The sequence below is a fragment of the Phascolarctos cinereus genome, unplaced genomic scaffold (genome assembly GCF_003287225.1).
Source record: "Phascolarctos cinereus isolate Bilbo 61053 unplaced genomic scaffold, phaCin_HiC Scaffold_3;HRSCAF=262, whole genome shotgun sequence".
NCBI classification, from domain to species: Eukaryota; Metazoa; Chordata; class Mammalia; order Diprotodontia; family Phascolarctidae; genus Phascolarctos; species Phascolarctos cinereus.
Window position 1 is genome coordinate 149,836,784 of NW_027555736.1, and position 23,099 is coordinate 149,859,882.

Sequence of the window (23,099 nt, forward strand, 5' to 3'; positions counted from 1 at the left end):
CCCTTCTCAGCAATACAAGGATCTAAGACATCTCCAGAGGCCTAGTGATGGAAAATGCTATCCACGTCCAAAGAAAGAACTATGGAAGTTGAATCACTATCTTTTTTTTTCTCTTCTGTTGAATTTTGTTTCCTCTTTCTGATGGTTCCTCCTATTGGTTTTAATTTTTACTTACAACTTCACTAATGTGAAAATATGTTTAATAGGAATGTAAATGTATAGCCTATAACAGATTGTGCACCGTCTTGGGGAGGGTGGTGGGGGGAGGAAGGGGGAGAAAAATTTTCAACTCAAAAGCATATGGAAGTGATTGTTGATAAATCAAAATAAATTAATAAAATAAAAAATAAGAAAATTTATTATGATACAGTATTTAATCACACTAGCATTTTATTGATTGATTTATATTAAGGATACTTTCTTAGAATTTTATCATGCCCATTCTATGCAGCTTCAGGAAACTAACTAATTAGGTAGTACATCATTATTTCTATGACCCATTTTTTTTCTTTCTTCCTTTTTTTTTAAATTAAAAAAATTTTTAATAGCATTTTCCCCTGATTACATGTCAAGACAATTTTTAGTATTCATTTTTTTTTTCTTTTTGGTGAGGCAGTTGAGGTTAAGTGACTTGCCCAGGGTCGCATAGCTAGTTAAGTGTCAAGTGTCTGAGGTCACATTTTCAGGTCCTCCTGAATCCAAGCCTGGAGCTCTATGCAATGCGCCACACCACCTAGCTGCCCCTGTAGAATTCATTTTTACAAGATTTGAGTTCCAAATTCTTCTACCCCCCTCCCCTCCCCTTTTCCTAAAATGGTAGGCAATTTGATATGTTATACAAGTGCTGTCTTGTAAAATGTATTCCCATGTTAGTCACAGTTGTGAAAGAAGAAAACAGATCGAAAGGAAAAACACAAAACAGAATAAAGTAAATGAAAGAAATATGCTTCGGTCTGTATTGAGTGTTCATCAGTTATTTATCTGGATATGGATAGCATTTTCTTTTGTGAGTCCTTGTTGTCTTGGATCATCATATTGCTGAGAAGTGTCGAGTCATTCAGAGTTGGTCATCACACAGTGTTTCTGAAGTTGTGTACAATGTTTTCCCAGTTCTGTTCATTTCACCATGTAAAAGTTTGTACAAGTCTTTCCAGGTTTTCCTGAAATCTGCCTGTTCATCATTTCTTATTGCACAATAGTGTTCCATTACATTCAACTTGTTCAGCCAAAAGAGCTGCTATAAATACTTTTGCATGTAAAAGTCCTTTTCCCTTTTTTTAATGATCTCTTTGGGACATAGGCTTAGTAGTGGTGTTGGCTAGATCAAAGGGTATGAACAGTTTGGTTGCCCTTTGGGCATAGTTCCAAATTGTTCTCCACAATGATTGGATCTTTTTACAACTCCACCAACAATGCATTAGTGTTCCAGTTTTCCCACATCCTCTCCAACATTTATCATTTTCCTTTTTTGTCATATTAGCCAATCTGATGGATGTGAAGTGGTGCCTCAGAATTGTTTTAATTTGTATTTCTCTAATCAAAAGTAATTTAGAGCACTTCTTCATATACTTATAGATAGCTTTGATTTCTTCATCTGAAAACTGCCTGTTCATATCCTTTGACCATTTATCAATTGGAGAATGGCTTGTATTCTTATCAATTTGACTCAGTTCTCTATATATTTGAGAAATGAGGCCTTTATCAGAGACACTATTGTTTCCCACTTTTCTGCTTTCCTTCTAATCTTGGTTGCCTTGGTGTTTGTACAAAAGCTTTTTATTTTAATGTAATCAAAATGATCTATTTTACATTTTGTAATGCTCTCTATGTCTTGTTTGGTCATGAATTCTTCCTTTCTTTGTAGATCTGACAGGTAGACAATTCCTTGCTCTTCTAATTTGTTTATGGTATTACCCTTTATTTCTAAATCATGCATCCATTTTGACGTTATCTTGGTAAATGATTTGAAGTGCTGGTCTATACCTAGTTTGTGTCCTATAGTTTTCCAGTTTTCCCAACAGTTTTTGTCAAATTGTGAGTTCTTGTCCCAAAGGCTGGGGTCTTTGAGTTTATCAAACACTAGGTTACTATGGTTATTGACTACTGTGTCTTGTATAGCTAATCTATTCCACTGATGCACCACTGTATTTCTTAAGCTAGTACCCGATAGTTTTGATGATTACCACTTTATAATATAGTTTGAGATCTGGTATTGCTAGGCTACTTTCCTTTTTTTTTAAAAATTAATTCCCTTTGATATTCTTTACCTTTTTTTTTTGCCTAGATAAATTTTGTTGTTATTTTTTGTAGCTCTATCCAATAAGTTTTGGTAGTTTGATTGGTGTGGCACCGTATAAGTAAATTAGTTTAGGCAGAATTGTCATATTTATTATATTGGCTTGGCCTACCCATGAGTAATTGATATTTTTCTAATTGTTTAGATCTGACTTAATTGTGTGAAAAGTGTTTTGTAGTTGTGTTCAGATAGTTCCTGGGTTTGTCTTGGCAGATAGACTCAAGTATTTTATATTGTTTACAGTTATTTTAAATGGAATTTCTCTTTCTATCTCTTGCTACAGGCTTTGTTGGTTGTATAAAGAAATGATGATTTATATGGGTTTATCTTATATCCTGCAACTTTGCTAAAGTTGTTAATTATTTCAAATGATTTTTTAATTGATTCTCTAGAGTTCCCTAAGTTTGTCATGTCATCTGCAAAGACACACTAGCATTTTAGAAGAAGGCCCCAGAGAAACAAAAGTTGTAGTGTCAATACTATTTGTATTCTTTTCTTTTGTTACTTGCGAGGGATCTTGAAATCTGGCTCTGAGTGATGTTCTGGAGCCAATGAATTACTCAAAATGAGGAAGGTTTGATTATGATAAACTTTAGAGAAATTAGATCTAGAAATAATTTTTGCATTGAAAGTCTATGATAATTCTAGGTATCATGACTTTCAAAGTTTGCATTTTTGAAGCATATTGTAATTTAAAATCTCAATCCTTCTGATTGAATTTCGGCCTGAATTTTTAATAATAATATTAGTTTATCAGCTATAGTTAGAGATAATATTTGTTTAATGGCAAGTATATTCACAGTCTTCATTGAACAAAGTTGAAACATTTGGGCTTTGGAATAAAAATTACTCTTGTAACTTTTCTGTTACAGTGATTGCTTTTAGAGCCATGCTGCAAGACTTTGATAATGCTGTTTTAAATAAGGAAAATTATATTCAAGGAAAACTAAATGAAAAGGAAAAAGTGATCTCAGGGCAGAAAGCTGAAATAGAACGACTGGAAAAGAAAACTAAAACTTTGGAATATAAGGTTTGTTATTGGGTTACTTTAGAGGTGTTAGAGGTAAAACTAAAACTTTGGAATATAAGGTTTGTTATTGGGTTACTTTAGAGGTGTTAGAGGTTTAGGGTGGGGTGAGGGTGGGAGTGGGAGTGAGGAGGTTTATGGACCTGTCATTTCATTGGCATAGGGAATTTTGGTGAGAGACCTCAACCAATGCAGATTCGCAACTGTTCTGCAATTATTATTGTGTTTTAGAGAATTGCCTGGAGGTGCCAAGAGATTAAATGATTTGCCCCCAGCTATACAGCCATTGTGTATGTATTAGAGATAGGACTGAAACCTAGGTCTTATTAATTTCCAGGATAGGTCTGTGAGGTACTACGATTATAGACATATTAGAAACAGTGGTTAGTATATGGATGAAGCTAATTCCTAAATGAGGAACTCTTTTCTAGCTCTAAATCCTGTGATCCTATAGATATTATCTTCTCATGTCTCTCTTCATATGAAGAGGAAGAGAAATAGAGAAAACATAAAATAGAGAAATAACTTACAGGGAGAGCAGAGGCATCTCAGTAGAGTTGAAAGAGCATTGGTCTTAGAATTCCAAGACTTGGATCCAATTACTGACTGGTACTTATCAGCAGTCTGATGATGGGTGAGGGTCTTCTAGCATTAGTTTCCTTATCTGTAAAAGGAGGATAATACTTGAGCTGCTTCACTTAGGATCTGGTTTTGAGCAAAACTCTTTTCAAACCTTTATGGGTTTCGTAAGCGAGGTGCTATTATTTTTTATACAGTTAACATTTTGAATCAACAACAGGACTCCCAAAGGAATATAGAAAGCCAGTAGCTATTATATTCATCTTGTAAAACAACTATTCCTCAGTTCTCTTGCTTGTGAGCCAGCCTCAAAGGTGTATTTTCTTCTTCAAGTCTTATGCATGTTCCTAGTTCTACTTCATGCCTCAGGGAGAAGAGCTCTACCTTACTAATGCATTTCTGTACCCATTCTGAGAGTAGCTTCCAAAGTTATCAATGTGGGCTTTTGGCTTAGGGAACAAGCAATTCTCTCCTAAAAGCAAACAGCTTGACTAAGGGGGAATGATTTGATTGATGTTCTCATTTTCAGATCTGGAAGTATACAATGAGCCTGTAAAATTAATGTTTAAAGGAAAAGTAACTTTTCTGTTAGTTTTCCTTGGAGCAAATCGGGGAGGAAGAGCTTAGTTTTTGGCTACATAAATTGTTTGTATTCCAAACATATTGAAGAATAATAATTTGCCTTTCCAGATTGAGATTTTAGAGAAAACTACTACAATCTATGAGGAAGATAAGCGCAATCTGCAACAGGAACTTGAAAACCAAAGCCAAAAACTTCAGCGTCAGTTTTCTGACAAACGCAGGCTGGAGGCCCGGCTGCAAGGCATGGTGACTGAGACTACCATGAAGTGGGAGAAAGAATGTGTGCGTAGGAGGCTTCATTCTCAACGTTTGATAAATTGAGATTGCAGATAATTTTTCTGTTTTAAATTATGTTACATTTGGATAGAGTTAGGTCCAGATAACAGTAGTATTCACAACTAAATCAATCTTTTCCTTATCTCCCCGCTACTACAAAACACATGAAGTTATTAACAAATTATGACAGGATGTCAGCTAGGTATAGTTAATTGCAGAGAAGGAACGGGGAAAAGTCACTTTTAGGAGACTGACTGAATAGCAGTTTAATTTTTGGCATTATTAAATCTGAATATAAATTTATGTTGCTAATCTTTAGGAGCGTCGTGTGGCTGCCAAACAGCTAGAGATGCAGAACAAACTCTGGGTCAAAGATGAGAAACTGAAGCAACTCAAGGCTATTGTTACCGAACCAAAGAATGATAAACCAGAGAGACCATCACGGGAACGAGATAGAGAAAAGATTTCTCAGAGATCAGTTTCTCCATCTCCAATACCTGTAGGTTATTGGTGTTTGATAATAACAAATACCAAAGAGCATAATTTATAATTATGTTGTTTGATTTATTTTCTATTAAAATATGTTATGTTATTTATTTTTCTACTTCCCTCCCTTAAGGTATAATCTACTAACTTTCCCAAATTATAATTTTTTTCTTTTGGATCCCTCATACTCTGAGGGAGCTCCCCTTGTGGGAAAATCCCTCCATTGATATAGATTGACGATTTATCTTTAACTTATGGAACACTGAAAGATTAAGTGACTTTTCTGTGGTCACATTGCTAGTATATGTCTAAGGTAGTTGTGCCTTATTCTAAGGCTGGCTTTTTACTGTGCCACTTAGCCTCTCAAGTTTTTCTTTAAAAATTAGAAATAAATAAGTGTACCAAGACATTAACATTAAGTAGTACATGTAGAAAATGTATAGAGTAATATTACAGTAATTGTTAGTTCATTGAATTTCAGTCCATTCTGTTGCTCATTAATTTTTCTTCAATTTTTTTAGCTCTCTACTAACTATATTGCTCAGATTTCCAACGGCCAACAACTCATGAGCCAGCCACAGCTTCATAGGCGCTCTAATTCTTGCAGCAGTATTTCTGTAGCTTCCTGTATTTCGGAATGGGAGCAGAAAATTCCTCCGTACAACACACCTGTCAATGTCACATCTCTCGCAAGGCATAGGCAACAGGAGCCAGGACAAAATAAAAGTTGTATCGTATCAGACAGAAGGCAAGGGATATACTGGCCTGGAGGCAGGGAGGTGGTTCCCTCTTATAAAAATGAGATAGCGATAGAAGAGGAGCAGTGCTGCAGGGTTAGTGCCAATATTTTAAAGTATTGTAGCTGTAGTTCTTTTTTTCTTTTAAGTTGATTTAGAACAGGGGTTCTTAACCTTTTTTTCATGTCATGGACCCCTTTGTAAATCTGGTGAAGCCTATGGACAAGGGGTCTCAGAATAATCTTTGCAAATGAACAAAATAAAATATGTAAGATTACAAAAGAAATATATTGGGATAAAGATATAATTTTTTTGTCATCCAAGTTTATGGACTTCAGGTTAAGAACCCCTGATTTAGAAGATCATTGGTTAAGCATAGAATTTTAACAATGTAAATAAAGTCAAATCTCTCTGCTTTTAATTTCAATGCTACTTATTCATATTACCTTAAAATTATGATACTCCATCAAGCCTAAAGAAATACTTTCCTCAGTTTGGACATCTTAGGCATCAGCACTCTTATGACCATTGTTCATTTTGGTGTCCTAGACTTTTGAATTATTATGGTAAAGTGATCTAATGACCATCACACAAACTGTGACTAAAAATGTTGAGAACAAAGTTTCAATGTTAAGTTTTCTTCTTCATGTACAGTATTCTCTATTTGCCTTCCCAGCCCCCCATCTCCTCTCACCCTTAAAGACAAAAATCACTTTACCAAAGATTATAGGATTGTATTGGTTGGTATTACAATTTGAATGCCAATAGGTTAATTCTAATTTATCATAATTTGTCCTAAAAAATTTACCATACATTGTGCGCATGAGAGTGGTGCAGGTTTTTTTATACTTTTTGCTCATAACAAGGATTAAGGCAAATAATTTTCTTTTTAATTGAAATGAATTTATTCTACATTTACTTATTTAATGTTATTTATTTAAATTAGTAAAATCTTAGTTTATTTGGTAGTTATTCTAGACTCCCCTGTGTTAAGGGATGGTAGAAATTTTAGGTTTTTGTTCTTTTAAAAAAATAATGTGTTAAGAAGCAATTGATTTCTCAATATATTGAGAACATTTGTTTTTACAAATTTTGCTTTAATCCTTTTTTTTGTAGCAAAGGTTGGTGTATGGTCTCTTTCTGATCAATACTTATAAAATTCTAAAGCTATTTGCATGGCCTTGATTGTGGCTGCTCAGTATTTGTAAATAATTTGTAGTCTATTGAAACTCTTTTTTGGCTGGAAGATATTTAAGAGGATATGGTGAATCTTTATATTTTCATTACTGAAACCAGAATCTTAAAAATTTAGAAGTGCAGCAGAATAGTTAATATAAAGCTCTCATGTGGATCTGGGTTTTTTAGACATCTTCAAGTCGAATGAATTTATATTTGGGTTGTGAGGATAAAGCACATTCGTTTTCTAACTACCTGATATAAAGTAGATTGTAAAGGCTATTGTCCCCACAAGCTATTTAGGAATATATTCATTTGCTGAATTTTTCTGGAAACTATTTCCCCCGACTTTCCTAGATAATGTGAACATTCATTCCATTATTATGTATAACCTCCATTATAATATTTTAGTTATTTCTTCATGGGTGGTTTTTTTTTTTTAGCTGAATATTGGATGCTCATTTCTCTTTCAGTGACTTTCCTCAAGCTCTGAGAAGGGGAAGGGGAAGGGGAAGGTAGAAGCTCTAGTTTGCCTATCCGTTATAATTTATTTAGGACTTGGTTTTTGTTTTCTGTTATAGCTGGAAGTATAAAGGAACAATCTTTAAAACTCTCCAGGTTAATGTTTTTGAGAAGGATGGATCTCTTTTACGTGTTACTGTTTTTGGTGACTCATCTAAGAAGTAGCCATGCAAAGACAGCTTTGTCTTTGTCACCTAGTAGATGATAAATTATTTTCTTACTGCTAGAAATGAGTTTTAGGTCTAGCTTTTGTTGTGGCATGAATCTTATAGAAGTAAAATCTTGTAATAAGACAAGAGTGCTTTTTCTAATTTGGGAACCATAGTAAGGTGAATTGTTCAGTCGTTTCAGTTATGTTTGATTCCTTGTGACCCCATTGGCGGTTTTCTTGACAAAGATACTGGAATGGTTTGCCATTTCCTTCTCCAGCTCATTTTATAGATGAACGAACTGAAGCAAAGAGGGTTAAGTGACTTGCCCAGGATCACACAGCTAGTGTAAGTATCTGGGGCCAAATTTGAACTCAGGAAGATGAGTCTTCCTGGCACTCTATCCACTGCACCACCTAGCTGCCCAGTCAGGGTGAATTGTATTGAGCCAGATTACATCAAGATGTGTTGTTTAGGAATTTTAAGATCTCTGTAATATTGTTGACTGAATGGACACAGGTGAACTTGAAAATATACTGAAAACATTTAAATTCCTAAAACATAAATTACATTCTTTCTGTGGAGAGCATACTTGATCAGTCCTTGCTAGATCCAAATGACTTGAGAATTCAGAAGTGAGTGAGAGAGATCGTATATATGATAGTGATGATATAGCCTGTTGACATCTATATTAATCATGTTCCTTCTTGGGAATTTATGAAGTAATTTTTATATTTGATTTGGAATAAATGGATTATTGTACAGAGAAAAGTCATTTAGTATGTCTAGGCAAGACATTTTATCTTATTTTTTGTTCTAAAATTTGAGCTTTGACCAAAACTATTCAAACTTGTTACATTCAATTTGAATGTAATTGTTTTATTGTATTAATTATTCTTTTTTTTAAACTTCCTAAATTTTAGGGCTTGCATAGAGAGTTTCTTTGCCCCTTTTGCTTAGAGAAATTTTTTTATAAATTGTGTGTATGACTCGAAGTATGCTAGTATGCAGGATAAAATGCTAATATCAAAATGGCAAATGAGGCCTTCGGAATGAAGAAAAGCCTAGCAATATTACCCAGAATTCTTTCTCTTATTTGACTGCTGAAATTGAAGTTCACTGATAGAATGTCTTATAATAATTTGTTTAGTTATTTAATTTAAATGCAAAGAAAACATTTAAAATTAGTTGAAGAGCACTTTTGGCTTTCAAATGATTTTGAGTTTTGATCTTGATGTTGTGTTTTCAGTTACTATAACCTAGCCTGCTGCACTTCTAATAATACCCTTAATGAAATTAATTCTGGGTTATGCTTGTTTCTTGATTCCTCTTTTAATCTGATCAGAATGCACCACCAATTCGTCTCCGACACAGACGATCACGCTCTGCAGGGGACAGATGGGTAGATCATAAACCTGCCTCTAATGTGCAAACTGAAACAGTCATGCAGCCACATGTCCCCCATGCCATCACAGTAGCTGTTGCAAATGAAAAGGCACTAGCTAAGTGTGAGAAGTACATGCTGACCCACCAGGAACTAGCCTCCGATGGGGAGATTGAAACTAAACTAATTAAGGTAAAGAATGAATTTACACAGGGGGAAGAATTATTTTTTAAAAATGGTTGCATCTCTCTCCCCTACTTTTTCCTACTATTGCTTTGACACATATAAGTCAGTGTGATCTAAACACAAGGGAAGCATTTTACTTTGTTGTACTGGTTTTGCTGATGCATGTCAAAGCAAAAATACTGACCCAGCTGGGTAGATTGCAAGTAAGTACTGGGTCTGTCCTCTAGGTTGACTTAGTCAACCAGTCCTCAGTCAGGCGTGGAATGTTGTTTCTTTAAGTTTTAATTTGCACTTCAATTGCTGCTATTTGATTTTGGTTTCCACTTTTAGAGGGAAAACTACCACAACAGAAAAAACTTGCCTGTTTATTTATTCTGCAAATTTAAGTTAGAAGGCACGTCAAGAAATTTATTTTTTACATATCCACTTATTTTTTCAAATATTCAAATCAAGTTTTGAGATTTTTCTTTTTTTGGGTTGCTGTTTTGGGCCTTTCAGAGTCGCTGGTCCAAAATGTCTCTGTAATTTTGGAAGAGTTTTTCTTTGGTTGTTGAAGACATATAGGTAATCAATGAAGAAAAAAGGGTTAACTATTAGGATGATTCACAATTTAGTTGCAGCTATAAATTCAGCTGTAATATAATTTAATACGGTGATCACATCTAAAGAATAAAGTAAAATGGTATTTAGACCTGAAACCCTAAAAAGTTATGCTGCTCCTTAGTACTGTTTGGCTTCTGAATTAATTGTAGATTAAGTGAACCTCAGCATAATGTATGATAGGATTTGAGGGGGAAATTGTGAAGAGTGAGCTCAGCACCTTAGGTCGAAGTACCTCAAATAGTCACTCAAGTAGCTTGAAATCTTTGGATTTGTGGGTACTCTGGATATGATTTTGTCTTGTGGATATGAGTTTGAATGAAATAGGACCACACTGAAAAGGGGTGACTGGAAATGTCGCAAGTGTGAGTTTGCCAATTCCGTGTATCAGTTTGTAATACTCATCTTTTTTTCTTTGTTTCAGGGTGATGTTTTTAAAACGAGAGGTGGTGGGCAGTCTGTGCAATTCACAGATGTTGAGACTTTAAAGCAAGAATCACCAACTGGGTGAGTGGTCACCAGAGATGCTACTCGGAAGAAGTGCTCTTTTCTTATAAGGATGGAACATATTGTCAGATAATTTTATGAAGTTATAGGGACGTTTATTTTCTAATCTGTTATTTTGAGATGTTTACAGTGATTCTTGCCATTCATTTTTATTCTATATTTTTCCTTTGCAGTCGGAAACGAAGATCTTCTACATGTGCTCCGACACAAGAAGTTGCTACAGAGTCTGAATGGACAGATGTGGAAACTCGGGTAAGCTTCAAGAAATAATCAATACGGAAATATTTTAATAATGCTTTTGGCATTGTAAATCAAAAGATAGCAAGGAAAATTATTTAATAAGAAAAGAACAAACAAATGTAATTGGAAGCTTCTGATCTTAAATTGTGCAGCCTTCTGTTCTAATTAAGTGTGATAGCATGCCTCCTGTGCAGTTTGTACAAAGTAGATATTACGTTCAAACTTAAAAGAATATTTTATATTTCCCTCTTATTTTAAATGAATTTCATCAGACCTTGTATAGATGCTGTATTCCATACACAGGACACTAGGATGGGCTTATAGAATTGGGAATAAAAAGAGGTCGCTCTGGATAAGGAGAATCTAAGAGAAATAATAGTCTTTTCCAAAGTGACCCAACCCCAAGAGTGGATATGTAAATGAATTGCTTTGGGCAGAATGTGATAGAAAAAGTGCTAGATCTGGTAATGAGGAGCCCTGTGTTTTATAGTTCTATTTGCCTTAGGTAAATTGTTTAACTTCTTTGGGTCTCAGTTTCTTTTTCTGTAAAATGAGAGTGTTGATCTTTAAGAACTGTTCTTTACCACTCTTAAATTCTGTGGCTGTATCAAAATTAAATTGCAAATAATTCTTGTGGGGCTGCCTCTTGACAAAGTGTCGTCTTATTGCTTGGAAGTGACCAAGAGGTAATTATGCCCAATTCCAGTTATTTGTGATATCTGTGACTAGTGGAAACTTTTGACTTTTAACTTCTCTCATTTTTCATATTAGTGTTCTGTAGCTCTGGAAATGAGGGCAGGATCCCAACTTGGACCTGGATATCAGCATCATGCACAACCTAAGTAAGTTATTTTACAATTTTATTGACAAGCTCCATGACTTTGTTATTTGGTCTTTCAAAAGCAAAATTTTAGGTAAAATTGTGTTTTGGGGCTGGTTAGTTCTATAGGAGGGCAGCTAGGTGACACACTGGATAGAGTGCCAGACCTAGAGTCAGGAAGACTCATCTTCCTGAGTTCAAATCTGGCCTCAAACACTTACTAGCTGTGTGACCCTGGGCAAGTCAGTGAACCCTGTTTGCCTCACTTTCCTTATCTGTCAAATGAGCTAGAGAAGGAAATGGCAAACCATTTTAGTATCTTTGTTGAGAAAACCCCAAAAGGGATCACATAGAGTAAGACACAACTAAACAACAGGTTCCATAGGAACAAATTACTAATGGCCAGGCAGCTGAATAATATTGTAGCAGGGTTTTAAAATTTTATAGTGAAATTTTGTTAATATGTTAATATTATTGCTGCAGTACTGTGTTAATTGGGGAAACTTATTATTAGTTGTTAAAATACAGGGTGTTCTATATAAATGGAACTGCATGAAATAAATATGAATACATATTTTTTATTTCAGGATTTATTAAAAGAATAGAAATATGCAAGAATAAAAATGCTTTCATTTATATGGGACACCCTGCATAGTATGTGATTGTGAGTGAAATAGGCTAGATAGTGTTTAATGTAATAAAGGTTAAGACTATTATTTTACTTATGGTACATAGTTCTTCAGCTTAGAAGTGAATTTGTAAACGTTATACTAAAGTTCCCTGATAACCATGGGCTGGTGGAAAGATCACTGTACTAGGAGTTTCAGGCTCTATACTAGTCCTGGGTCTAGAACTCTGGCCAGAGGTCACCCTGAAGATTACCAGAAATGATGATTTCTGGTATAATGGTGATAATTGAAGTTATTGGGATGAATCAGATCATTAAGAGAGAAAGGAAAAAGAGGAAAAGACAAAAGACAGACCCTTTGGTGATGCCCCTGTGTAGAGGGCAAGAAGAGGATGAGAAGTCAAAAAGAGCCTGAGTAGTACAGGGAAGTCAGCAGAGAACTATGACTGTAGTGTCAGGAAAGCTAAGGAAAGAGTTTATTTCTAGAGGGAAGAATGAGATGGGAATTAACAGTGTTGAATTTGGCAAATAATTTTCACAAGAACCTGTCAACTAGATAGGTTAGGTATCATTATCCCTATTTTACCTTGAAGGAAACAGACTCAAAGAAAAGTGACATGGCTAAGGTCTGTCAGTAGTTGTTGCTCTGGATTAGGAGTTAGGTTTCTTTAGTTTTCCTAATCCAGTGGTCTTTCCACTTCATTAAGATACCACCATATAATTTAATTGCAGCATTAAAAATTTCATCCTAACAGCCTTTAATCCTATGATTTGGACTTCCACTATAATATGCTAAAACATATTATTATTTGGTATGACATGGTATGTGTGTATATACATCTCAAACTTATCTAGATTGAGATACAGCTATATTTTTATTTATATCTAGATTAAGAATATATATTTATATACATTGAGATCTTTCTCCCCTCTCCCTTCTTCCCTCTCCCCTCTGTACTATCTCTCTCTCCTGAAACAGTAGCTTTTCCCTAAAATGCTAATGCAGCTACAGCATATTATTTAAGGCGTATTAGACAAAAAAGTCATAATTGCTTTTCTTTTTTTCTGTCTTCTAGTTCTTGACATAAATGAGCGCTTTGTTATGGTGTTTCTCAGCTAATATATTGGGAGATAGCAATGCTCAAAATATATATTAGCAATGTGTTGTGACAAGGCAGGCTTGGCCAGTTACTAGAGTGCCTGAAATATACTGAGAGTAGCCTAAGTACATTCCTGTCCAGGTATTTTTGCCCTTATTAACTCATGAAATTTCAGGTACTCTACATCTAATCTGAGACCTACCCTCTACCAGGGTTTCCTTTTTGCTATTCTTTTTCCATTATTGTAATTAAACACCTTTTCAGAGTTTCGTCTCCAGTCCTCTTCCTCTTCTGACAGTCTGTTGTGGCCAATGTAGAAACTTTTAAGTGCCATGAAATGAGCATTGAGGAAGCACTGCTTCCTTAGTGCAGTAATGGGGTAGGGGTATTCATAAATGTTGTATATTTCATCAAGTGTAAAAGTTCTGGTACGATAGAAAGAGGTATTAAAACATCCTTCTACCTAAATATATTGGTATGATTATGTCAGTGCTTTTTTTTTTTTTACAAAAAACTTAGTAGTTCATATTGTATAATGACATTCAAACTAATGTTGCTCTTATTTTTCAGGCGCAGAAAGCCATGAATTGAGCTTCTCTTGTGATAAAGGATTTTTTTTCATGTTATTGATTTCTTTTGAATCAAACATCTGTGCTATTTTGTAAAAACAAAAACTTGCTTTATTTAACATTGCATACCTCATAGCTGTTGGCTATGCTATACACTGGCAAAGAGAGCAACGCTTTCCCCCTTATCTCTAAAGACAGCTATTCAAATTCTCCATACATCCTGCTACACTTATGAATTTCAGAAAGAAAACTCTTTCCTTGTTTGTATATTACCTTTTGATTATGCTATTTTGTGTATATTTTCTGTATACTCTTATAGATAATCATGCAAGGCTTTGCCTCGGGGAAAGAGGGAGGTGTATTTGGCTCATGTGTTCTTTTATAGAATGATTTTTTCCAACTTAGGTCTCATGATTTTTAGGTTGAAAAATAAAACACATGCTGCTATTTATTTAGCTACAAAAATGCACTTTAGACATGTTTCGCTGACATACAAACTTTCATAACAAAGTGAATTCAGTGATTATCTTATCAGAATTCATATTGGAAAGTGAGTTGTGTTGAATTTCATATTCTATATGCATATCAATTTTCTGGCGTCTGACAAATGACTTAGGATAAAAAGCACTAAAAATACGAAGTGTATGATATGAAAAGACATTTTTTTGTTTTATATTGCAACTGTATTATATAAATTAGAAAAACATTGTAGGGTATTTTATTAAGTGGAACTACCGGTTAATAAACATATATACATATATATAATGTATCTTTGTGAACAATTTGAAAAATATAACTAGCAAATACATTTAAGATATATTTTGCATCACCTTGTGTTTCTAAATTTATAATAAGAACATACCCTGTTTACTTTGCATAGATTTTAATTTCCTTTGAAAATGGTTTTTAGCACACATGGGAATAAATTTCTTGGCCTCAAATGAGATAATATTTGTAAAGTGTTTAGCACAGGACCTGGCACATAGTAGTTGCTATTTAAATGCTTATTTCCTCCCCTTACACTCCTCAGAACTGGAAGGGCTTCTGAGAATACTTAATCCATCCTGAATACTAAAACAGGAATTCCTTATACAATCCTTGATAAATAGTCATCTGACTCCTCTCCTAGAAGACTTTTAGTCTTGGGGGATTTACTGCTTTATGAGATAGCCCATTTTACTTTTGGATAGCCCTCAATGTGAGGAAATTTTTCATTATATTGACCTGAAGATTATCAGGGTAAAATCATGTTTTAATAAATACCAAGGAGACTATTCATTTTGTTATAATGGAATTTTTGTCCTATTGAATTTTGTTTGGGCCTTGATAATTTTTGTTATATAGAAATTTTCATTGGTGGTATTTATTGTAACACAGGCCTTGGGCTCAGGAGACCAGGTCATGCTTACTAGTTATGATTCTGGACAAATCACTTAGCTTATTAGAAAGGTTTTTGAAATTACTAGAAATTGTTTAACTCTGTACCTCAATTTCTTTATCTGTAAGATGGGGATAACACTTGTACTGCTATTTCTGCCTATTTTATTACCTTTGGTAATCCATGATGAAGCAATCCTCTTTTTCCTTATTTGTAAAATGCAGAATTTAATGGTACCATCTTATGATCCTACCTGCTTCAGAGTGCTTTTTTGAGGGAAATGCTTGGTAAACCTTGGAAATGTAAATTATCAATAGGATTTACCATTGTAACATTGAAACACATCCAGTGAGTGATGGTTGCCAAAAGGGATAAGTAACCTTTGCACCACAATGCTTCTTTCAATTTGCATTGCACTTGCCTGTACAGGATGTTTTTGTGAATTTTTGGAAGAAGCCTCTAGTTTTCTTTGCTGCTGCTGCTTTCCTGCTGCTTTTCCATTTTCACAGCAGAATTTAAAACTTAGAAAAGATTGACTCTATTAATTGTTATAGCAAATTAAACTTGGTACTAAACCTGACTGCTAGTCATACCTCTTGAGTTAGACGCAGAGGGTAGCTTGTCTGTGACTTTGTAAAGGCTCAAGGAGAGCAGGCTCACATTCCTTCTTCTGGTAAGAGGCCAGGAAAGGGCTCCTGGATGTTAAGTGTGCAGAAAAGGTGGTCCAGGGCAACAAAAGGCCTAACATTATCCTTTGTGTGGGAAAGTCAACAAGTCATATTATTATTCATCTGTGAAGGGTAATATTTGGTCTTTTTGTGTCAGTAGGCCACTTCAGTTGAAATATTGAAGCAGTAGTGCAAGTTTTCCCATTTTATAAATGAAGAAAGTGAAACTTGGAGCTGTGATTGGCACCGGAAGTGTCCTAATCTTGGACTATATTTTAGTGGATGGAGTCTGACAAAAATCATATTACAACTAGCTCTTGGGTTAGTGATACCATCTGAGAATAGTTGTGGTACTCATAATCCAAAAGTCTTATTTCTGCCTTTTTCTTGTTTGTTCCAGGCTGATGATAAAAGAATGCAAATAAGTTTTAAGTTAATCCTGGTTAGAAGACAGGAAGTGACTAGAGCCGTGAAATAAGTGGCTATTACATTAGCAATGGTTTTTCCACGGATAATCCAAACACTTGTAATTCAGTGTGCATAATAATTTCTTGAATCAAATAAACTAGCTTTCTAAGAAAATGGGGACATTTATTGAAAGAAAGTACTCCAGCAAAGAGAAGTAAAACAAAATTTGGGGGGGGGGTAGCGTTCAGCTGCCTCAATTGCTTTTGCACTCTGAGCTTTGTAATTTCCTCACCCTACCCCCCAACAATTGCTCTTTGAGCCTTGCATTTTAATCAACCACCTGAAAGTTGCTGCTGAAAGATTTAAGTTCACCTCCCTTTGACAGTACACATGTGATGGAGGCAAGTCCCTTAGTATTTTTGTGTCTATAGCAGTTTTATGACTGTTGCAGAGCAAATAAGTGATCTGAATTTTAGAGGGAGTTTCTTCATGGGGCAATCCCTATGTGGATGAAATCACAGATCCTGTCCAAAAGTGTCAAGCAGTATGCCTAGCTAGGTACTGGAGATATAGAGATAGGAGCATACATTTTATCATAGGCATACATGTTCAGATTATAGGATTGTAGCAGTGGAACTGCAACGGAACTTAAGCGGTCATCTAGTCTTAAACCTGTTTTATAACAGCTGGCATCTCTAGCATTTTCAGGCATGCCAAGGGCTTTACATAGTTTTTCTTATTTGATCCTGATAATAACCCAGGGAAGTAGGTCAGATGAGGAAAACAGGTTGAGAGGAGTGCCTTTAACTGCAGAGCTGGGATTCCCACACAGAGAACCCAAGGCCTTCTGACTTTGAGGCCAGAATTCTTTCTACCATGCCACTCTGTCTCTCTAAGCAGAATCCCTTAAGTGCTGTGGTCCCAGAGCCCACACCCAGAGCCACTTTCTCTAGCAGCTTTCTTTGTTTACTTGGTCAGTCACAACTATTCAGTCATTTTTTTTCAGTTGTGTCTGACTCTTTGTGACCCCATTTGAGGTCTTCTTGGCCCATTTCCTTCTCCAGCTCATTTTACAGATGGGGAAATTGAAGCAAACAGAATTAATGATTTGCCCAGGGTCACACAGCTAGTAAGTGTCTGAGGCGAGATTTGAACTCTAGTCTTCAGGACTCCAGGTCTGGCACTCTATCCACTGGACCACTTAGCTGCCTAAATTCAATTCACTTGCATGTCATGGTCTCACTTCCCTGATGTACCGGTCCTCTTTGAGAATGAAGTACAAACAACTACCACTTCTGAGTACTGGAACTGGCCACTTGGGGTAACACAGCTCACGCCTTTCCCTCCAACTCCCATTATAATTTTGATCACTGAAATCTGGAAAGTTTTCTTGAGGTTTACAGGCAAGATTTCTTCCTTTAGGCCCATACCTTAAACTCAAATCACTCTGGCTCTCATTAGTTGGCCAAGCCCCATCTGGTCATTGTTTGTAACCTGACTGGCTCAAAGTGAATGTAAACAGCCAGTTGCTTCTGTTTTCACCAGAAACCCTGAGGTTCTTCCTCTTTTTTTACCTAGGTAAAAAAGGCCATTCTCTGCCTCATTTCTTACCTATCCTTAATCACTGAAAGGGCATTACCTCAGTCAAACTGGGAAAGACTTTAGCTTAAAAAAGCCAAGGTCTCCAACTGCATCTGGAGCCATCTCTAGTTGTCCTGATCTATGTGGCCACAGGACCCAGATGACTGGAGGATTAAGTGAGGGTGGTGGCTTTGCACAGCCCTTCCTCACTTAAATCCAATTCACTTGCACATCATGGCATCACCTCCCTGATGTCCTCTTCAAGAGTAAAGGACAAACAACAATTAAGGAAACAATCCCCCCAATTAATTGATTTGTCCAAGGTCACTTAGAGCTAGGATTTGATTCATCTTCAGACTCTAGATCCAACGCTTTTTCTGTACTAGATTTCTGTGCAAATTAACTGCTCTTAAGGAGATTACATTCTAATGGGGGTGAGGGACAAATATAATGCACATATATATCTCACGTCTACACACCCACACGGAAGATTCACAAAGGCAGGTGGTGGGATGTGTGCTGCGGGAAGGACAGTAAGTAGGCGAGCTGAGGGGAAAGGATGCAGGGAGATTCGTCCAGTCTTTTGACCTCAGCATCTGCACTAAGGTGATTATGCTATGAGACAGTATTGGGGCCTTTTCGCTACGGGGTGTGTGTGAAGATTGGATAGGCTCCCAGACAGCTGGGAAAAGGAAGGGTTTGGTAACAACTCGAATGACTGCATTAAGCCAGCTTGGAACAGTACAGCCTCATAAAGCAGCCCATCCTGTCTTGTTGCCCCATCGCTACGTTCACCCGCTTTCCTACACGAATTCCACGCACGGACCTGGTAGCTCAAACTACCTTACCCTAAACTCTTAAGTTTCCCTAGCAAAGTACATCTCGCCTCACGCACAGCACGAACCGGAAGCGAAGTGATCTAATTGCAGTGTACGTGCTCGGTAGTGGCCCCGCCCATCTGCTTCCGCTCAACGCGCGCGCCGATTGGCCAAACGGCGCAGATATAAGGCGCCACGCCGGCCTCCGGATCTTTCTCTTCAGTTGTCTGTAAGGTGCTGGGTTCTTCTTCGGAAGCTAAGGCCGCGTTGGGGTGACTCCTCACTTCATCCGGCGACTAGCACCACTACAAACAAGTCTCTCCTCATCCCTCTGCTGAAATGGCCGTCTCCGAGCTCGCTTGCATCTACTCTGCCCTCATTCTTCACGACGACGATGTTACAGTCACGGTGAGTGTTGGACGTGGTGGGGGGAGCCCGTAGGCCGGCGCTCCCATGCGCGGGTCGCCGGCCGCCTAAATCTGCGCGCCGTGTGTCCCGGCGGGACAGCCCCGAAGTTGGGACACGGCAGGGCCAGGTCAAGCCACGCTTTCGGCGGTCTCTTGACCCAGCGTGGCCCGGCCTGAAGAGGCGACTCCCTGCCACGTACTGTCCTTCAGAAGGCTCGGCCTGACGGACAGGTCCAACTGGGGCTGGAGTACGCGGCCCGCCTCGGCCTCCGGCCTCCTGGCGCTGGCGCTGGGGGAGGGGGAGCCTCTCCACCACGTGGCTGCTGCCTGCCCTCGGCTCGGCCGCCAACCGGGGATTCTGGCAGCGTTTCGAAGCTGGATTGATCTTAGTGTCAGTTGGTTTGCCAGCCGGGTTACATGGTCAGCATTTCTAAGGCCAGTCTGCAGGGCTTTCCCTCCCGTTTTAATAGAAACCGCGACAAAAATAGAGTGCAAGGTACAAGTTACTTTGTTTAGTGTATTTTGCTTTGCATTTATGTTGAAATGCGACTGACTTAATAGCCAGTCGGAGAGAGCTGGAGAGTAATTGTGGAGATATAAATGGTATGATTTAGAAACTGATTGGAGTTATGTAGGCAGAGAAGATCTGAAGACAATGTGAAGAGGTTACAAAAATTGGGAAGGTGATGAAATTTGGGAGGAGAGTTTTGGGGGTTTTTTTGTTTACGTGTTGAGTTTGACGTCCACAAAACTAAAATAAATTTAATCGTTGAACTTTCCAATGATATTTTGGATATTTGTAGCGTTTATACTCCTGAAGTTATTTATTAAAGCTTAAAACTGAATTTCTGAAAAATGTTGACGAGGCCTGGGAGGCCTCTGAATTGAAATAATTAGAAAGATGAAAGAAAGGGTGCTCTTGGAATTGGGGCGGGTGCAGCTGTAAGGTAATCCAACTATTTAGGTGAGAAATGAGGTTTTCTGAATTGAGCTCTCTCCTTCAATGGAGGTTTGAAAATTCATGGCTCCACCCTTCCATCTGAGGGACTGAGTGGTGATAGGTGGGGTATCAAGGTTGATGGGATTTGGTGGATGGTGAGTTCCTAATAATGAACTTCCTGGGGGTGGGTGGAAAAGTCAGGAGTTCCAAAGTAGTGCAGATGGGTGAGATGTTAACCCAGAAGAGAGTAGTGTCATGAAAATTCAAATTAGAGAGAATATCTGGGAGAGTGGGTAAACCTGTTAACTGTTGTATACAGTTATGTTTTAGCTTAACAGCAATGGGGTGCTACCAAACTTAGATTATTTGTTTAGGAGTTTGATCTGCATAAGTAGAGAAGTAACAGCACCAGTTCTGATGGAATCAGATCCGTTCTGGATAGAGGATGCAAGATCTTAATTTCTTTAAAAATTTTAGCACCATCATTTGTAATGGTAACTTCAGGCTTTTTCATTTTATCATTAAGTTACTGTTTCTGATCCCTTGTAGATTTATTTTCCTTTACATGAGAATTTGAGAGATCAGTTAATATTTGAAATCAAATCTAACATGTACGTGAATAAAACTGTGGTCCTATTCAGCAGTGTGGTGTTTTTTAATCTACTTTATACTCAGTTGCTTCTGAGCAGTCTATATGAAGTTTGTATGTATTGTTATTGAAAGAATATGAATTTCAACAGCATTTCATCTTTTGCAGGAGGATAAAATCAATGCCCTCATTAAAGCAGCAGGTGTAAATGTTGAACCATTCTGGCCAGTATTATTTGCAAAGGTAAGACAATTGTGGGTTGTATGGACATTGAAAAACACAGTTGCACAAAGCAGCATCCAAAGGACTGAAACACCTGAGTTTGAACTCTCATCTACTAGTTCTGTGACCATGAGCAAGTCATTGTGTGTCTTTGAGCCTCAGTTACTTCCTCTGGATAATAGAGATAACACGACTTGCAGTACTGATTTTGTAGAGTGGTTGAGAGTACCAAAACACCTAAAATTATACAAAAGGAATTAGATTGGGCATTAATTTCTAAGTTTCATTTCTCTCAGGTATAAAATGAGGGGGCTAAGACTAGATGACCTCCAAAGTACCTTCCAGTATCAAATATTGATAGGAATATTAAAGCGTAGAAGCAAACCTCCTCTTATGGCTCAGGATTCAAGACTGGGTTTCATCATGACATTGAATATCATCAAACGAGCTGTGCAGATTATTTATCTCTAACGTGGGATGTTAATTATAACTTGACTGTTTTGGGTTAGGGTGAAAATTTAACTGACTTAGTATTTGATAATGGTATGTTGGTTACAGGCCCTGTCCAATGTCAACATTGCAAGTCTCATCTGCAATGTTGGAGTGGGTGGACCTGCCCCAGCAGCTGGTGGTGCTGCCCCTGCTGGAGGGGCAGCTCCTGCTAGCACAGCTGCCCCAGGTAAGTATTCTTTTTTGCTTGAAAAACTGGGTTAGATCATAGGCTAGTTAATAGATTTGTTCAGGGGTGGGGATCCTGTGACTTAATAAAAGGAATTGTGTGAAATTTGGATTCAGTCAAGGGGCCACACTTAAGGACCTAGAGGGCCACATGTGGCCTTGAGGCCACAGCTTACCCAACCCTGGAGTTCATGGAATCAGTCGAACAGGCTGTTCCTTATTCATTATCCCAGAGGAAATAACTTATGTTATTTGACTGTTAGCCTTTGTGGAATGTCTTGCCTAAGATCTAGACTACTTTAGTATTGCAGTGGCAAACACTTTGGTTTAATAGCAACAAATGTGCAAACCCATTGGGTATATTTAACAAAAGCTAAATAGAGCTATTTTTTTTTAAAAACTTTGCAGTAGCAGACTTTAGCTTTGAAGTTAGGCTTTGGGAATGTGAAATTGTTTTTGTTTCTAAGGCTATAATATAGAGCAGAATTCAGCATTATTTGGAAATTCACTTAATTTTATGGCTATTTTTCCTACTTAGTCTATTCAGTTTTCAAATGTATAATTTTGATTCTTATCCCTTTTTAGCTGAGGAGAAGAAGAAAGAGGAAGCAAAAAAAGAAGAATCCGAGGAGTCTGATGATGACATGGGCTTTGGTCTGTTTGACTAAATATTTTTTGTAACATTAAATAAAATGCTTAACTCAACTAAAAATGTAGTTATTTTGCTAATTTTTAAGTGATCTCAGCAATGAGTAGTACATAATTGTTCTCATGCAGGAGAGGTAGACAGTGCTGGATGTGAATGAAAAAGCATTTGTTTACTATTTTTATAAAGTTTTAGTTTCTGTTGATAAAAAGAATATCTAGTTCTTGCTTTGAACCTTTGACAATGACTTTGCCAAGAACTTGGTTTTCTGGGCATTTAGCAGCTGCTTTTCTCTGCTCCGGGTGTAGGGTGTCCTGGACTTATTCCACTTGGACCTTGGTCCAGAGAGGGGATGATAGTATTTTGGCTTATCTTAGCATTTTCCAGTACTTCAGGGTTCCTTACTTCACTCAGAATGGCTTACTTGTCTTGGTGGTGGCAAGCAAAAATGGGGGGGGGGGCATTTCCACAAAGATTGCTTCTTTGGACTGTGATTGGAGAATGGGGCTGGGCTAATATCCCTGTGGCATCTAAGTGGTTGTAGACAAAGCTGGACCTGTTGTAGACAGGTCAGGAAGACCTGTGTTCAAATCTTTCCTCAGATATTTACTATGTGACATTACCCAGGAGTTACTGCAGCAATGGTAATTGAACCTTAGATTGTTGTATGGATCAATTGAGTTAATATAAAGTGCTTTTCAAAACTCAGGGCTGTATGTAAATATTTGCTGTTTTCACTGTCTACATATGATGCTTCTGGCTGTTTTGACTTTTGCTTCTTGGTGTGCTATTCTAAGGACTGACTTTCTTAAACTTAGATGATAATTGTACAGCTTTTCCTCATTCCCTAATCCTGGAAAGACTGTAGCTAGAAAGGGAAAGAAAACTGAATCATACAGT

At 37.1% G+C, this 23,099-nt stretch overlaps 2 protein-coding genes across 8 annotated transcripts in view; both read left to right on the plus strand.

Annotated features, from left to right (window-relative positions):
* KIF23 (kinesin family member 23) overlaps positions 1-19,129 on the plus strand; it is a 38,009-nt gene extending 18,880 nt beyond the window's left edge. For 3 of the 7 annotated variants that reach the window (XM_020982210.2, XM_020982227.2, XM_020982219.2), the window contains 9 exons: positions 3,169-3,326; positions 4,593-4,766; positions 5,080-5,259; positions 5,768-6,079; positions 9,176-9,406; positions 10,425-10,507; positions 10,681-10,759; positions 11,519-11,589; positions 13,866-19,129. In XM_020982210.2, coding sequence (XP_020837869.1) covers positions 3,169-3,326; positions 4,593-4,766; positions 5,080-5,259; positions 5,768-6,079; positions 9,176-9,406; positions 10,425-10,507; positions 10,681-10,759; positions 11,519-11,589; positions 13,866-13,881 — 1,304 coding nt within the window. In that variant the 3' untranslated portion in view covers positions 13,882-19,129. Of the gene's footprint in view, positions 1-3,168; positions 3,327-4,592; positions 4,767-5,079; positions 5,260-5,767; positions 6,080-8,110; positions 9,407-10,424; positions 10,508-10,680; positions 10,760-11,518; positions 11,590-13,865 lie in introns of those variants that run through there. The other 4 variants (XM_020982252.2, XM_078151225.1, XR_013485348.1 and 1 more) reach the window with 3 other exon arrangements.
* Positions 18,928-22,265, plus strand: LOC110205539 (large ribosomal subunit protein P1-like). The gene is made up of 4 exons (XM_020982202.2): positions 18,928-19,125; positions 20,822-20,896; positions 21,434-21,554; positions 22,139-22,265. Exons 1-4 carry the CDS (start codon positions 19,057-19,059, stop codon positions 22,219-22,221), a joined length of 348 nt encoding a protein of 115 aa, XP_020837861.1. The 5' UTR covers positions 18,928-19,056; the 3' UTR covers positions 22,222-22,265.
* The last annotated feature ends 834 nt before the right edge of the window (positions 22,266-23,099 follow it).

What these genes read in the sequence shown, in the direction of transcription:
- LOC110205539 (XM_020982202.2), top strand. Translation starts at nt 19,057, where the DNA reads ATGGCCGTCTCCGAGCTCGCTTGCATCTACTCTGCCCTCATTCTTCAC. An exon ending in GGCCAGTATTATTTGCAAAG is followed by an intron (nt 20,897 to 21,433) that starts GTAAGACAATTG and finishes TGTTGGTTACAG; the next exon opens with GCCCTGTCCAATGTCAACAT. An exon ending in TGCTAGCACAGCTGCCCCAG is followed by an intron (nt 21,555 to 22,138) that starts GTAAGTATTCTT and finishes ATCCCTTTTTAG; the next exon opens with CTGAGGAGAAGAAGAAAGAG.